The sequence below is a fragment of the Platalea leucorodia genome, assembly GCF_965183815.1.
Source record: "Platalea leucorodia genome assembly, chromosome: 6".
NCBI lineage: Eukaryota > Metazoa > Chordata > Aves > Pelecaniformes > Threskiornithidae > Platalea > Platalea leucorodia.
Genome location: NC_138828.1, coordinates 33,476,532 through 33,493,600, shown reverse-complemented (window position 1 = coordinate 33,493,600; position 17,069 = coordinate 33,476,532). Strand labels below are relative to the sequence as shown.

General features: G+C 44.4%; 1 protein-coding gene across 2 annotated transcripts in view; it reads right to left on the bottom strand.

The window, feature by feature from the left end:
- Positions 1–17,069, bottom strand: part of UNC5C (unc-5 netrin receptor C) — a gene marked incomplete at both ends in the record, with an annotated part of 264,769 nt that overhangs the window by 39,295 nt on the left and 208,405 nt on the right. For both annotated transcript variants that reach the window (XM_082315446.1, XM_082315447.1), the window contains 3 exons: positions 6,701–6,865; positions 8,160–8,327; positions 10,441–10,621. In XM_082315446.1, coding sequence (XP_082171572.1) covers positions 6,701–6,865; positions 8,160–8,327; positions 10,441–10,621 — 514 coding nt within the window. The remainder of the gene's footprint in view (positions 1–6,700; positions 6,866–8,159; positions 8,328–10,440; positions 10,622–17,069) is intronic.

Sequence of the window (17,069 nt, the reverse complement as noted above, 5' to 3'; positions counted from 1 at the left end):
TTAAGATTGCAACTATGTTTTCGTTTTAAATTAGATTCCTGACATTTTGTTAACGTTGTCAGAAAGGTCTTGCCTGAGTTTAAACATGCATGTCATCTATATGGGGGTGGGGGAAGATTGAAGAGTAGGATAACTCATTGCTAAAATTTGATGTGGATTAGAATAGGCAATTTTGACATTATGCAATCTTATACAGTTAAGGACTTTGACCTTTTGGCTAAATCTTATGTCAGTCTTTAGTATCTTAGAAGCACAGAACCTTAACATTGGGTTTGTTATGCATGTTTGACAGCAAAAGTAAACACATGTCTAGCATCGCAATTTGCTAGACTGTGTATTTGCACGTTCCACGTTTGCAATGACTGAATGTTAAATAGACTTCCTGGGGTTTGCTTTGTTTTGCAATGGGAGCAGGACAAGAGCAAACGGGTTACAGGGAGGGCTGAAATAAGGACATGGGGTAGCATTGAAGAGGGGACACATGGCAAAAAAACAAGATGAAGGGACAGCTGGGAGGGGATCTAGAAGGAGGAACGAAACTGTTAGGACTGCTGGGAAAAAGGCTTGTGGAAAGCATGAGTTATCCACATGGATGTTCAGTGACACGTATCAAAATCTTTCGCAGGTCTATAAGCTCACGGGTAAGGTAACTTGTATTCTCTGGCTTTCTTGCTTGTAAACTCAAAAATCCCTGAGACTCCAGAATCAGTTGATCGGCTCAGTGTTCATTTCCCGAACTACAGAAACTTTCTTCCCCAACGTGAGTTTTCATTTAAGGATGCTGCCAATGTTTTTGTTACTCCTTTTTGCAGAACACAGATTTAGAAATAGAGCACACTGGATTTTACTCCTGATCCTGTCACTGACTCCCTGATGAGCCTTGGGCTGCTCATGTAACCTCACTCTGCCTGACACCCTGCCAGGAAAGTGAAAATCATGAAATATACCCACCTTTGTACATTGTAAGGAAAATAGAAACACTCATTATCCTCACTGTATGGTTAGTCTTTTTTCCACGATGAAGTTAATGTATATCAGTTATACTTTATTATAAGCTTGCATTTTTCTTTCATCAGACTAACTTTTTTTTTTTTAAATGTACAGAGGAATAATGGAAGAATAAAAGAAAAACCCAAGGGAATTAATAAGAATGAAAATTATAGATGGACAAAGTTGGGGGTTTTCTCCTCTCTGCATGGCTACAATATTTTTGAATTAGTTGAGATTTTTCAAAACAGCCCAGGGACCTTAGAGCACTTGCCCTTCATTAAAATTAATGTGGAGGTGGCTTTTTCTGAACTGACTGGGGTAAGACACAGTGATTTCAGTGTCCTGGGTTCTGCTTGTGGCTCTGCACTTCTGTTTTCTCTCAACACTTTTATCTGCTTCGAGCAGTAGGTTTTCTAGGCAAGAGCTCTCAGCTGCAGAGGGCCCACCAGAGTGTGGACGCTTCTCAGCTGGGGATTTCTCATGTAGCTGCAACAAAAATAAAGATGAGTCGTAACTCTGAGATATGTGCATAAACTCCCTTGGCTGCTACATCATTACATGCAGTTGGGTTAAAAACAGAATAACGCATCATATGAAATAACAATATTACAGAAAACTTCCTCTAGGAACAGAAGCGATGCATTCTTCAAATGAATGACACTCCCCCTGCAAGGGCTCAGTGAAACAGGCCAGGTGGCTAAATCATTATGCTGACAGACTGAACGCATTAGAAGTTCTCTCTTGACCCACGTGCTCTTAATAAAAGGTTTTATTTCATTCCTCTGCACACACAGGCTTCTGTTGCAGTCTCCCTTGAGAAAGCTTTGCTTACCTCCTGGAGTCTGGAAAACATTCCCCTGCTCTTTGCACACTAATCTGCTCCGGAGGACCAGAGGTCCTCATCAAACTGCTCTGCCCTCTAATTCTTCCCTGAATGCCTGCTTTCAAAACAAGCCAAAAAGGGAAATGAATGCTTATTCCATCGGAGGTTCTGGCATGTTACATTAAACAAGCAGGGCATGTGCAGAATATGTATGTTTTGGGAAGAAAGAGATGTTAGTATCACGTTAATCTTGCTTTCTACTCGAGATGTGTGTATAAACAGGCACGAGACTAGAAAAAGGCAGCAGTTAACCATTTCGTGCACAAGCATGACAAACTGCATCTTTTTCACTCACTTAGGCGCTATCATTGTAAGAGGGAACCTTATGAACTTCATACTGCCTTTCAGACGAGGATTTCAAAGCCCTTGGCAAATACAGATTTGCCATCATCATTTCACATCAATTCACTCTTGACTAGAAGGCAGCCTTTTTTTTAACAAGGAACGGAATTACTGGTCTGATAATAACATCTTCACTATGGTATAGGTGCCTTTTTCTCAAATGGTGTATTTGCTATTTGAATTTCCAAGTACTTAAACTACATGCAGGGAGAGAACCAAAGTGACCTGAGAGTTAGTCCAGAGTGTTGTCTGTAACGACAGATGAAGATATTTTGAATCTTTTCTTCCATTCTTTAAGTGATAGTAGCACATCTCAGTCTTTTCATGCTCATTTATTTAAATCCAAAGCAACAAAGAAAAAGTCCACACTGGATCTGATGACACTTGGCAATGATTCACAAGTGGGAATTTCCTTTTGGCCCTATTCAATGACAGATTTGTATTCCATATTGTGAGACCATGAACAATTTTCACCACACAGAGCAACAGCACTATTTATGTTAACTATATAATCCACAGCCCTCAAGCGACAACATGTGCTTCGGTATTACCTTGCTGCTGTAAGATAGCTAGCCCTGTGTTTTGGAAAAAATTGAAAGCACAACTTAGCCAGCCTTTTATGAAAAGCCACAGTGGTCTACTAAAGCTGAGAGTGAGCTGAAGAAGGGGCACTGGTTGTCTCCCTCCGGCTGTGCTAGTGCCAACCCTGTGCACCACAGGCATGATTTCAGGAAAGACCAACAGCTTTACCAGCATGCACAGTCTCATGCCTACAGACTTTCTGTACTTGTTTATTCAGGACAGGGAGAATACAGATCTGAACACTGTCACTTCAGATCCTCAACAGAAAGGACACAGGTGACATGCTCTGAGCATGACAGCTGCACGTCACAACTCACGTAATGAGCCTTCAGCACAACCATGCAACACAGCTAACTCTCTTCATCATAGGTTGTCCATCTCTTCCTGATTAGCAGCAGCATTTTGCACATAATGCAAAGCAGCATTTGGCCCGCCAGGGACTTTCAGCATCTGCTTGGTACCACAGACATGATCTCGCAGTCATTCCAGACTGGGCCCAGCAAAACACTTCCCCTTGTACTTTGCTTTAAACATATTTGTGATCTAGTAAAGGGAATTACTTGTACTGAAGTTTGAGCCAGCAGTGGAACGCTTTGCTTTCTTAGTCCCCACACAGAACGCCCACCAAAGTAATTAGGTGGGATGAGTGGAGGACTAATTGCAGTGTTTTAGTTTACAGCGATCCCCTGTGAGATACAATGCCTGCCTTTAAAAGTGTTGTTCCTTGGACTGAAGTATTTACCACAGTACTCGTACTTCAAATGGGAAATAATGCAACTATGGAGGCAATAATGCAACTAGTGTGGGTGGTAACCAGCCAATTCTTCTTACACCTACAGCATATTTTGTTCCAGAAGATCATATTAATGCTATTACGGGAATTACAAAATTGTTATAATGGGACCTGCTAGGCAATATTGTGTATTTGGAAACTTAAAATAGTAATGACCGCCCTAAATTTTCACTACAGCTGCTTTTCTTCTTCAATTCAGCCTGCTGTCTCTCTGCAGGCTTTCTATTTTAATGACTGTTAATCCTTTCATGTTAACAGAAAAATACTAACTACTGGATGAGGGAGTGTATGTGTGTACTAGCAAGATCATTAGTCTGAATAAATGTGACAGCAGAGTTGCACGAGAAATGCCACAGTTAGTGGTAAGCACAAACTACAGCTTTGGGTGTAAAATACTGTAATTACAAGGGATGGAGAAAGCTCCACAGTTTTTATCCCCGCAGAAATCGATAGTGGTGCAGACTGCTGCTCTTTGCTGGAGCAGGGGCAGTCTGATGAAAGAGCTTATTGATTTATCCAGCTGATGCTACTGTAGTGAATAATAGACTGGAAGAGAAAGGGCTTGTAAATTAGACTCATTCAATGCAACATTTTCCAGGATATCTTTTATGTACAGCTATACAGAGATATATATTTACAAGTGGGTTTTTGTCAAAGCAACAGCCTAGTGACTCCTGGTAAGAGGGTCTGTCTACTGTCTGTCAACTACACTCCCGGTGGTAAAGTCAACCTTCAAGCTCTCACTAAAGACGGACACTAAGGAGGAAGCACCAGGGCACGTAGGAGCAGGATTTGGCTATGGTGCAGGTAAGCAGCTGGCCAAAACACCTCCCAGAGGGCTACGGCCACAGAGAAAAGGTGGTTGTGGCTGCCCCCCTGTGCCACCTGTGCCACAACAGACCCACTGGCATGAAGGTGTTGGAGAAGTCTGACGTGGATCCACATGTCCCCAGGCTAGGAGAAATGTCAGTGCCAAGTCAGTCCCCACCAGCCTCAAATAACACGGCAAGAAGCATGGTGGTTTATGAATGAAAGGAGTCCTGTATTTCTTCTTAGCTCAGCAGGCAGATTTGCTATGAATCTAGATCCACACTGGCAAAAATGTAAGTGTTCAGACTGGGTTTGCATAAACTGAGAAGGAGAAAGAAAGAAAAAGAGAGAGAGAGAGCAGCAGGCACACTGCCACCAAGTACAGGAAATCAATCTTCTCAGCAGTGATGGATAAGGGAGCAGGACTGTAAGTTTTACAGGTATATGAAACCCCGTGAGTATAAAGACACCATTAAAACTGCCATTAAATTCCAACACTGAAGGATGATCACAGCCTCTGGAGCCAAGCAGGTCAATATGTGACTGTATATTTTTCATTACCATTTTTTATATACATATATATGAAGCAGAACAGGATTCACAACAGCCTCACCCTCTCTCCCGCTGAAGACCTCTGCTTTATACTCAGCATCCACTTTCACAAATAAAATGCAGCATACCATCAACAGATAAATGAGATCCCTACAGGGCTTTTATTCTGCCGTACCATTATATCTACTTTTCCACAAGACTCCTGCCTAAATGGCCTCTTTATGCACATACACAAAGATGACATACACCTGTCTAAATATAATCTGATAGTGAAGAGCTCTTCTGTACAGGGAAATGTATCTTTTCTTCCTAATTTACCATAATGACTTATTCACACCACTGGAGCTAGGGGTATGTTAGCTTCCCCACTATAAAAGTCACCAAGGTGTTATACAGTAAGACATGGCTGGATTTTTTTTTTCCCTATCTTTAGAAAAGAAAAAGAGAGGAGCTCTGAATCTCACCTTTCTGTCTTCCCCGTAAAAACAAACATTCTGAGGAACTACAGCTTTATAGCCTGCTGACACTGACTAATAGTTTTTAAAGTGATGGAAGTGTTTGTGTGAGCCACGCTGAAGAAGCCTTTTTTGTAAATCTGAGAAATCTCAGAGCAAATGGCCATGGTGTGCCACAGGGTAGCTCTGAGATCACTGCTGGCAGAGTAGCCACCCATATGGCACTTATTCAAGAAGTAGACCTATTTATTAGCTAGTAGTGTCACTCTTCTGTCATCGTGACTATTTCAGTCAAAAGTAACTTGCCTCAGAGAACAAAAATTCCTGACTCCTTTTTCATGAGAGAACTCAAAGCATTTTATGACCTGGACACACAGATACCAGATAGTTCCAGCCACAGCTCTTTGGGCAACAGCTGAGGCTTGACAGAGAAGTACTGCAGAGAGACAAGATGAAGGAACAGGAGAGAGGTGTATGTGAGGATTTTGGCTCAGGTTATTGTGCTAACGAAATGTGAAAGGAAGTTTCAATGCACCAGCAGAACAGAGAAGACCTCATTTTTGAGACGGGATGGGGTGCAGAGAAGACTAATTGTTCGTCAGCATATGTCAGAATCACGCTAAAAGCCTGCTTTTTTTTACTTTTCGCTCTTATTAGTCACAAAGGCAGGACCATGGCACAAATAGGCACAGGCAGAATAGCCTTCAGTGCTCAAGCTGATCTTCATGAGGCTGCAGCATGCTGATAACTATATATGAAGTTTGCATAGGCACTGCATAGATACAGGGTACTTCTTGCTACTACAGGGCACCCCAAATTCAAAAAGGGGCATAACTATTATATGTAGAAACACATGCACCCACCATTCCTGACAGTCAGAAGCCACAAGCTAATCTGCTTTACCAAGTTTACTCTTTTGAAAATGCTGGCTTTGCCCTAAACCCTCTATTTTTCATTTGCATTGTCGTAAGAGTCACTGCCAAGCTTCCCTGGACAGATGCTGAGCCGGTATTAGAGAGAAGGGCTGTTTGGTGGGGAGGGCAGGGGGGAGAGGGCTCTGTTATGAGACTTTCTAATTCTTCACTGCTCAACTTCATAAACCTCAGACAGCATTACATTCGTCTTCAGGGAAGAAGTGTGGGGTGTCCAGACTGGTAAGAACTGGATTAACTCATTCTTCCATCCTACAAATGATTCTGTGACTTCAGGTCATTGATGCTGATCTGCAGCTATTGCAGGTTTTTTTGTAGCCACATACATCTCAGACCCCGGAGGCGTCACAGCAGCACTTACCCTGCATGCAGAGCCCGTCGGTGCAGTTCTTGGACTGCAGCACCAGCCCCTCGCAGTCCTTCCCCCCGTTCTTCGGCGCCGGGGCTGTGCACTCCCTCCGGCGCCAGTGGGTGCACTCCGTGCCGCAGGTGGACCACTTGCTCCAGGACGTCCACTTGCCATCCACTGAGACAAGGAAAGGACATGACTTGTTACGGGGTACATAAAAGTGAGACCGAGCAAGAGCGATGCACGTCTCGGCACAAGCCAGCCTGCAACTCCTGGCCACTCCCAGGAAGGCAGAAGGATCGTCAGTCTGCTCTTCTTGAAGTCCTGTTTTGGGCCTGTAAATGCACATTCACTCTCCCTCTCCCTTCTCTCTGCCCCAGCCCCATTTCTGTTCTTTCCTCCCCTTTTTATAAACTTGTCAGCAGTTAATCTGTGCTCAAAGTGTACAAGAAAGTAAAAAACAAGTCGGGAATCTGTGATTTTTTTTTTTTGGCATTTTTTAACACAGAAGTTAAAGTTAAACTTTGCCAGAAATTCTTCTTTAGTAGGAAGATATTTAATGTTAAATATTTTCTATTAAAAGAAATATCTAGAGGCACTGATCTATTTCACATGAGCAGAATCAGGAATGTGTTTAGCGCCTTTCAAAATCCCGCAAACGATTTTCAAAAGCACTAAATTGAACAGCTGAAGAACAAGCTATGAAATTTTTCCAGTGACACAGCCTGAGCCAGGAGTCTGTCACTTGAAATAGTGACCTGAGATGAAATTTCAGCTTTTAAGTTCCACCTACCACTAAGACCCAGAGTTGGATGGCCAAGCTTCACAAGCTGAACACAACCCTACTGCCATCAGTTTGAGTGGGACTGCAAAGGTAGGAAAGCACTGGACAACAGGACAGATGGCAGAACTTCTGTCACAGAAAAGCCACCAAGTACCTTGTGTGTCCTGAAGCAATTTTGTATTTTTCAGAAGTTTACACTTAAATACCTTTTAAAGGTATGCATACACATCTCTTTCCAGTATAAACGTCTTTGTATTTGAAGTCAGGTAAACACGTGTCTCAAATTTAACATCCACACCCCAGATGCTCCACTTTCTGTGACAGCTGGACTGAAGAGACATTGCAAATACATTTACATCACAGTTGCTTTCTATATTCAAATGTCAGTCCTTTTCCAGAGCTTTCAAACTTTATCTCCTACAATTTGAAGCTCTGAATGTCCCTCAAATCCCCTGAATTACCAGGGCTGAGGCACTAGTGCAAGCTGCCCGCAAAAGTGGGTCTGAGTCCTCTGCCGCTTGATATAATGTGCTCACTATTTTATCTACTTATGTAATATAATTTCATATTCATTCATTGAAATGTTGGATTTATTAACAAAGAGAAGGAGGCTTTTGTAACTAATAGTCTTCTGAAATGACTGGTGACAAACTATTTATCTAGGGCTATGTACTGTTCATACTGAACCTGGACACAGAGTGGTGCAAGCTATTTTCTGAACACTCTGGCCCTCGCAGAAGGCACCACCATTGAGTGGGGCAGGATTGGTGCAGGTCCTCGTACGCTTCTGAAAGCCTCTCCCGCAGCGGCTGTTACACACTGACCACTCAGTCCAGGTAGACCAGCCTCCGTTCACTGAAAAGCAAGAGAGAAAGAGTATGATCGCATAAGCAAGCCACCCTGTTCAGCCCGAAGGTGCCCCTGGCTCTGTCATGCTGCCTCCAACAGCAGTCACAAGTGATGGCTGGGAAGAGCACGAGAAGCAACACCGAACAAACACAAACCCGTGTCTCCAACGTACCGAATGTACAGGATGCCAGAAGTCATTGTACAAGTTGAAGAAATGCTGATGCTGAATGAAAAACAGCATTTGATGACTATTACGGCTGGCAGGTGACCTGCCTTATCCTGACAACCGACCTGACCCAGCACTAAGCACCTGGTGCCGTGTGTATGGCCAAAATCTCTGCAGGTTCAGAGAGCACCCACAGCTCTGCCAGTCAAGAAGCCTGCACTCACTCTGAAAGCTGCACCATTTTCCAAAGGGAGATAACCTGCACTCGAGCTCATTCTCAGATGTACCCACCACCTATGCATGCTGAGAGACCCCCATGCTTTGATTAGAAATTGATAATTTTCTTTCCCTTTCTTTCCAGAAGGTGATTTCAGGATGTCAGGACAACTTCACTCACCCCTCTATGGACATAGCTGGTGTATATGAATGTCCCAGCACTTCCATAACAGATATTTAAGCTGTTCAGAGTGAACTCACACATTTTTATTATTGGACTTTGGGAAGGTATTTATCTCTGGGAAGATATTTATGATGACTCTCTTTTTTCAACCACCTCAGTTTCTGGGATAGATGAATGGATGAAGAAGGAGCTGTGCTGCATTATGTAATAATGTCATTGCCTGGGTATGGATAACATACCAACTGCTCAGATTCCCTAAACCCAAATGTTTCTGATATCGCACAACCCTTAAGCAGCTCTGGTAGCAAACCCCATACAAACGGCTGCTCCCCTACATATGTCTCTTGACTGCACTGTTGAAAAAAATGCCGTATATGCATGAGGAAGAGTTGCAGTATGCCTACATCTTTATGTTTCTGCATTCATCACAGTTACAAACCACAGTGCTCTTGCATGGTCCATCCCTCAATATCACAAACACTGCTAATCAACTCAATTCAGTCGGTTTTCTATAAAAACTGAACTAAAAGGCCCTCATTGTAACTTCAGGGAAGCAACTGCTTACAATTAAATCTAACTGCTACCCTGAATATGAAATGAATATTAGAGATAATCATAGGGATTTCTTCCTACTTGTCTATCCTATAATTAAGCTGATTGTAAGGAACACCAGGACAGTCAGCTGGCACGTCGTCAGAGCAGGTTTTGTTCTGGTGGATATTCCCGCCTGGGACGCATCGGGGCAGTAACTTTGCAGGGGCAAAGGCTCAGACTGGTGGGGCAGAGCTGCAGCACAACACAGCCTGGAAGAGACCCCAGGAGGGCATCTCATCCGGCCCCTCCCCAGCCAAAGCACGGCCATCCTCAATATTAGATCGAGGCTGCGGATGCAGACACAGAACAATGTTACCCCGTGCTTTGTAGTCCCCTGATGTTTATTTTTAAGCTAGGTCGCGTGCCTATGAACTGCAGTCCCAGAGTGCTTTGCCCCTGACATCAGAGCCTGTTTTGGCAGTAGACACCAAAAATCAGTGTATTTAAAGAGATATAAGATGGAAGATTCTGCTGTGCTCTGACACTCTTACCAGTATCTGGAAGCACAAACTTCCTTTCAGTTTGACTCTGATTTCTGAAAAGTGACACTAAGAACGTGAAATGTGCTGGTAGAAAGCAATGCCTTGGATGCTCCTGCTGGAGGAAGAGCCCCAATGGCTCCTTGCTGCATCCAGCCAGTGCGTGTTATGGCAACGGGAGCGATCGCCTTCTCTTCAATGAGGCAACCAGCTGTTTGCGTAGGTGCCTGTTCCTCCCTTAACACCATTGTCTGTCACCAATAAGCCAAGCCATCAGATCGGCACTTCTGAGTATTTTCGGTAATGAACCCTGACTGCAGTTGCTGCATATGGCTGCAAGTCAAGAGGCAGCACAGGCAGCCCAGCCTGGTCACTCACCACAGTAAGAGCTGCGTACAGGCATTCTGCATCCCCCTCCTGTGCCACTGCTCGCTTTGAGCGTGCACCTACCTATTTGCAGTGGGACAAGGCATCACTTACCATAGACAATCACAGTTGCTGTGGTGCTTTTCCTTTTGGCCACAATGTTTTTGGCGACACAAGTATAATTGGCCGTGTCAGAAAGCCGGGCTTGCTTAATGATCAGGTTGTGATCGATGGTGATGTAAAAATTTCGGTCTTCCACAGGATCAATCACCTCTTCGTTCTTCAGCCACTCCACCTTAGGGTTTCAAAGGGCCAGAGGGGAGGCAGCGAGTCAGCACCAGGTCACATCACAACGGGCACAGTATCTGGGATTACATTGCTCATCCCAGAAAGCACAACGAGTCAAGACACAACACAAAGGACTCACCTGAGGCATGCTGCCAACTGAAAAGAAACACCACGGCAGAAACGCGGGAGAACACCCTTCACGCCTGCCCTTTCCCTTCAGGTCCCCTTCCCTCCCACCCATCCACACAACAGCTGTCTTGCCTTGCCTTGAAAATAGCAATGCGTTTTCAAAGGCTGCCAGCTACTGTATAGGGACAAACAGCTGATCTGTTTTCAGAGTCTGAGACAAGGGATAAGAAAGGGGTGATAACTTAGGACCATATCTACAAACAGAAAATTCCCTTACAACATCAGAAACACTAAACCAGCAGAGATCTCACCCATTCTTTTGTACGTCTTGCCTAATTAGGCAGTTAATAATGCAGTAACCTTGTATGTACCTGTCCTGGGTCTAGCACAATGAGGCCCTATACCAGAGTAAGTCACACTAACAAATTACAAACACGCCAGTGTTTTTAAGTATACATGCACTCACACGTACATGCATGTTATTGTTTTGCTGCTATCAGGATTAAACAAAATAGAGACAGTTACCAAGGAAATAGGGAATCACAAAGCCTACATCAGTGCTTATTTTTCCCTTATGTAAGCTATATTTTATTTTAATAAAGCGTAATTTCCTTGGTTACACAGAAAAATATTTTCATATGTGATTTTTAATCTAGACAATGTTGTCTTTATTGACTTCCTAAAGAAACACCCTATTATATCCCCGCTGACTGCTCTGAGCCACCCTAATATAATTTGGCTGCAAACCTAGTAGTTTGTTTTCATTTGAACTAAGCGTGCTCTGAAGGATGGGATTGGGGCCCTGGATGGATCAAAGCCGGGCCTTCATGTCACTGGATCACTTCAGCTTGTGCCCAGGATTTAATTAAAGGAAGAAAAACATAAACACAATCAATCAGCTGGACCCATGAGGTGCTAACTGCCAAGACCTGCTGTTACAAACCCCACTTTTCCAAAGACATTTGAAGAACCGCCCAAGCATCGACATACCCCAAAACCAACAGAGAACCTGCTCCCCCGCCCCAAGACAGCCGTACAGACCACCTCGAGCTGTGGGGAGAAAACCGATGGCCTCTCCCACTGTTAAACATGAAAGGCTCAATTCATCCCTGGACAGAGCCAGCCCAAGGCTGCAAGACCAGTGCTGGTGGACACGGGCTTGAATTCAAGCTGCCCACCACCCACGCCCCATATTTAGCCCTGCTTTAAGCAGCTCCAGCTCCCCTACCCCACTTTGGGCAGATGTGCATCAGGTGTGAGCTGCTTCCAAACATGTACACGTTAGTGAATGTAAAGCCACCGCCCCGAGGAAGGCTTGATTTAAACCCCCCTCTCCCACAGCAGATTGCTGCAGTATGTGGCAGCCTCACAACTATCGATACTGTATAGCTTAAAATCACTGGTGCAAAAAGGGCTGTGGAAATGGGTACGTGTGTCTGTGAGGAACAGGGAAGGAAGAAAAAAGACATAAAACTTTGGAGGTTGTGTTTCTGTCACTACAACATTCATGTTTTACCATGGAAGATCCAAGCTCTTAGTCAATAACCTGGTTTTCCTTGCCAGGATGACTAAAATTGTTCTTCCTCCTTTCTTGAATCCTAATAGGTATCCGGTATAATCAAGACAGACAGATTCCTGTTCAGTCAGTGGCAGTATTTAGCTCCTTCTTCACACGCAGGTCAAGTCTGCATGCATCCCAGACCGAAAAACAAGCCAGGAACTTACCTCTCCACCAGTGGTAGGCTGCCACTTAACCCCTGTCTCTCACACAAACAAAACGCCTTTCTTGGGTTTTAATACCATTATTTATTTCTGGGATAGAGTACAGATTTGTGCCAGGACTCTAAAAGATGCTCCACGCACTGCCACAGCTGTGTACAGACCACCTTCAAATCCACCTGTACTTTCCCTGTGCTCTGCACCTTGAGGACATCAGGACGTCAGCGAGGACAGGACTACAGTCTACATGGTCTAAGGCTCAGTCCCAAATGTTTCTGGTATGCCCATCCAAGCACATACTCCAGCAGCCCTCGGCACTATGCAAGGCTCCATGCTCAAGCACACGGTTCTCTCTTCCCCGTACTCTGCAACACTTTCTCTCTCCACAAAAACACACACATGCATATTCAGTCTGGGTCTCAGCTGATTAGCCAAAATTAAAGCTATGAGCATTAAATTCCCTATCATCCCTGCAAAAACACCAAAGATGATATGAAAACGGGAGTTGCCAATACCAGAAAAAAAAGATACTCTTCATAATTCAGTATACCGCCTCTGGCTCTTCACCAAATCCCTTAGGAAAAAGATCCTTTTCACTAATGGCTCACAGAATTTGCTAACAATAAAACGTTAAGTTTGCAGAACAACAGGATGTCTTTTTTTCTGAAAAAATCTGTTTTGCCAGTACATCGGTACTGTGTATGCATGTCAACCCCATCACTTCTACAATATACCTCTTTAATATATCTAATTCAGTCTTCTTCTGGCATCCAGGTTTTTATGATGCCACAAGTCTGTTCATGTTGCGAACTATAATGCTGTCGAATCTGAAGGGAGGAACTGATGGATGATTTGACAAGAGGCAGGAGTCTCCTTTCCTATACACTTTAGCCATCAGTAGAACAACATAAAAAAGAGCACACCCCTCCAGTGGCTATGTTTGTAGGAATGGTAGGAACCAGTCCTTGTAGAAATAGTAACTAATTAAACACACTACAACATGTAAATGAGGCTTTTGTCGGTACTTATTTTCAGTTATTAATGGCCTCACTTTTTCTGGTGCAGGTGACTGCAGTGCTCAGCACCTCCAAACCTCTGATTTATTTTTTTGAGGTAACCAGAATAGGTGGGAGCAGGGTTGTTCTGTCACCTAAGTAGGAAGAGATCAGGTGTCAAATACAAAAGCGAAGAGTACAAAGCAGAACGAGACAGTGTGATTTATGAATGACAAGTATGCAAACTGTTATTACAGAAGTTAAAAGCAACGATCTCTTTTGATGCCATGCCATTCCCCAAGGTGCAGCTCCCTCGTTGAAGCAGGCTGTTAATCCAGTCAATGCAGGAACTTATCCTGAATTTAATTCTGCTGCCTGAATAACGGTGACTGGTGCCCTGGGGAAACCACCATGCTCGCCAAGATGCCGGCAGATGAGGCACCGGACATTTATGTGCCAGAGACCTGCACCCCTCCGGGCGAGCGGACAGAGGGACGGCAGGATACCCTTGGGCATTTCAAAGTGCACAAGATGCCTGTCTTCAGGGTCATACCAAATCACGCCCTCATGGCTCCATTTTTCAGTTCTCTGGAGAAGACGTTTCTAGAGTAGATGTTTGCTTTGCCTAAATATTGAGGATGTATATTTACTAGCTATAGTCACAACAATTCTTGAACAGGTACCTAGCTCTATTTATTCAATTAAATCAGGCATATCCCACCAACTGTTATTAATAAATGTACAGATGGCTGTGCATATATGTAGAAAAAGCCTGGCCACCAGTTTTTCCTTATCATAACAGAAATCATTTAATTGGCCACGATACTGCCATGAATGATGGGGTAAGTGTTCCCTTGTGGAGATGACAGCTATGGAAAATTACAACAACATGCAACTGTTTTTTCTTACTTATCATCAGACCCCTGGAACAAAGCAGGCACAAAATCCCCATTTCTTTTTTCAGTTTTCCACTCAAGAAAGTATTTTTGCTATATGTTTGCAAACTGACTAGCAGGAGAAGGCCCCTCTGTAAAGGTCTGAGTGCAGTGAAAGAAATCCGGACTCACAGCGACTGCGGATGCTGAGGAGGTGGAGCATACCCAAAGTCAGCTACTCTTTGGTCAGAGCTCCGTAGTGCTCTGGCTGTAATTTGCAGAGCAGTGAGGCACACGGCTCCTGCCAGCTGCCCTGGATCTACACATCCAGTGCTGCTAATGCGCTGGCAAGCTCGACACGAGACTGAGCTATCCCCACGACCGGCTGAGGAAGCACACGATCCAAGGCGGCTGTAATTCAGAGCAACATACCTTGTAGCATCTTTTCTGTCATCCCACTCCCCAGTGAGAGACAGATGTGTTGTCTCTAATTATTCGCTGATTGGTATCGGGAGATACATTAACATAATTGGCACATTCGTTCTAATTAACAGAGGGAACCTGCCACATGCCACCCAACATGAGAAGCGAGACCATCAGCAAGAACAGAAAACCCGTGATCACTGCTCCGGCTGTACCTTGGAGCTGCAGCCAGACCTGTGCTGCTGCAGGATGTTTCCAGCAGCAGCCTGAAATAAGCCAGCACACGCAGAGACTAAGACTTGCAAAGCCGGGCCAGGCTTCTGTGCAGACTAAATGAACACAGGGAACATAAATCACACAAGTGATTACATACGCAGGAAAACCTATTACGGAAGCTAATTGCTGACACAAATTTAGCCATGCCAAGTTACTAGCATTACTAGACACTTAAATCTCTTGGCACACTTGCGTATGCATGACTGTTTTAGAATCTGGTAGAGCAACAGCACATCTGCTCCAAAAATAAACCCAGGAATGGAAAAGGGATATGAGCTCTTCTAGATTCTCCCCTCCTGATCATACGAGTCGTTCCTTACACCTCTGGCAATCTCAAGAGGAAAGTCAGCAGGGTGTGAGTCCTGGATCCTGGTCTCTCATTGCCTCCACCACACCAACCTGCCCTAGAGTCATCTTCAGAGCAGACAGCACCTGCCGAAAACAGCAAGTCTTCTACTGTTTAGACACAGGCAAAGCCCTGCGGTGCCCATGAGTGCAATTCTCCAGAAGAAACAAGATGCAAACGATTGGGAGCAGCGAGAGATTTGCCTCGATAAAAGGGGATTTAGGATTCTGGGAGGTGAGACCATTTCACCCCTGCCTTCCCCGTGCCTGACTGACACGGCAGGATCATTTTCCATCTGGTCCCCCACCTGCGCCGGTATTGCGGCTGGTGTTCTCTGCAGCCATGCCGACCAGTCATGGCGGCACTGCTCGCCTTGCTGCAGTCCCCGCTGAGCTTGCATCGCCTCCAACAGCCACAGGGAAATCCCTGCGCCCCTGCTTCACCTGAATTGTAATAACAGACATGCATCTCATGCCATATTGATAGTAAGGGCACACAAACACATGCCAGTAAGAATAAAAGATTTGTGAAGCTAACTACTGATTTGGACACAGTACAAGATGCCCAAGTGAGACTGAGAAAAGTCTAGCAGTTTTCATATGGGCTATTGAGCCAGCAGCTATTTCAGGTACCTTGAGACTTGAGTACCTCTTTGAAGGATGTTATTTGATATTTGGATTTGGTTTCGAATGTGCACTTTCATCCCAGCAACTGCCTGCTGAAGAGGGTGCTGTTCTCCATGTACTACTTGCTGGAAATAGATTTTGTACCCATTTAAGGTTAAAAAAAAAAAAGATAAAAAAAGGGTGGTCTCCAAATAGGCTGAAATTACAGCTATGAGACCGCAAAACACATATTGAGAATGAGACAGCAAATGCAAACCACCATGACATTTTGTTCAATTGTTGCTACTGTGCTTCTGCTGCCAATAAGGGGAATTTGTGTTCCTGCTGTGGAAACACTTCCTTAATTGCACATATATCCAGCTTTTGCTTGAGTACTAAAATCTACACAGAGTGTACATCCAGCTGCTGGATGTCTCCGGCCCTATTACAGCTTCGCTTCATGCACAATGGGGAAGTGAAGTGTCACAGAAGAAACTTCACAGGCTGAGGTGGCAGTAGATGGAGAAATTTATTTCGTAGAGCCTCAAATTCAAATACAGATCATGGCATTATTAACCAAAAACCACGGCGGCTGCCATGTGGCCACCAGGAGTTGCTGGGCTTCCTTTCCCACCTGAAAGAGGGGTTTGAGCTGGACGTCCCATGGCTCACGTGTGTTGGTTGGCACTTTTGGCACCATGTGGGCATGTGGACTCCCCAGTCGCTGAAGCAACTGGGAGGGTCTGTTTGGAAACAGCTTTGAGTGAGTAACCAATGTGACGTCTGCGGTTCTTTGGTTGGATGGATAGCTGGATCTCATTCTTCACAGCACAGAGCTATATGCTTTTCAGGATCATTAAATTCAATAAGGGAACAGGATGTTCGGGGGTGGCTGCAGTCCCTGAGGATGGCCCCTTTCCCATCCTCCCTGCAAGTTGCATAGTGCCTGTTGTCGTACAGACAACTCCTGCTACCAGTTTTAAAAGGCATACAGGATTTTGTCCAGGTTACATTTTTTAGTGAAAGAAAAGCATCAGCTCTAGAAGCACATGGAAATTTCTGAGCAAAACCCAGCAAAACCTGATCA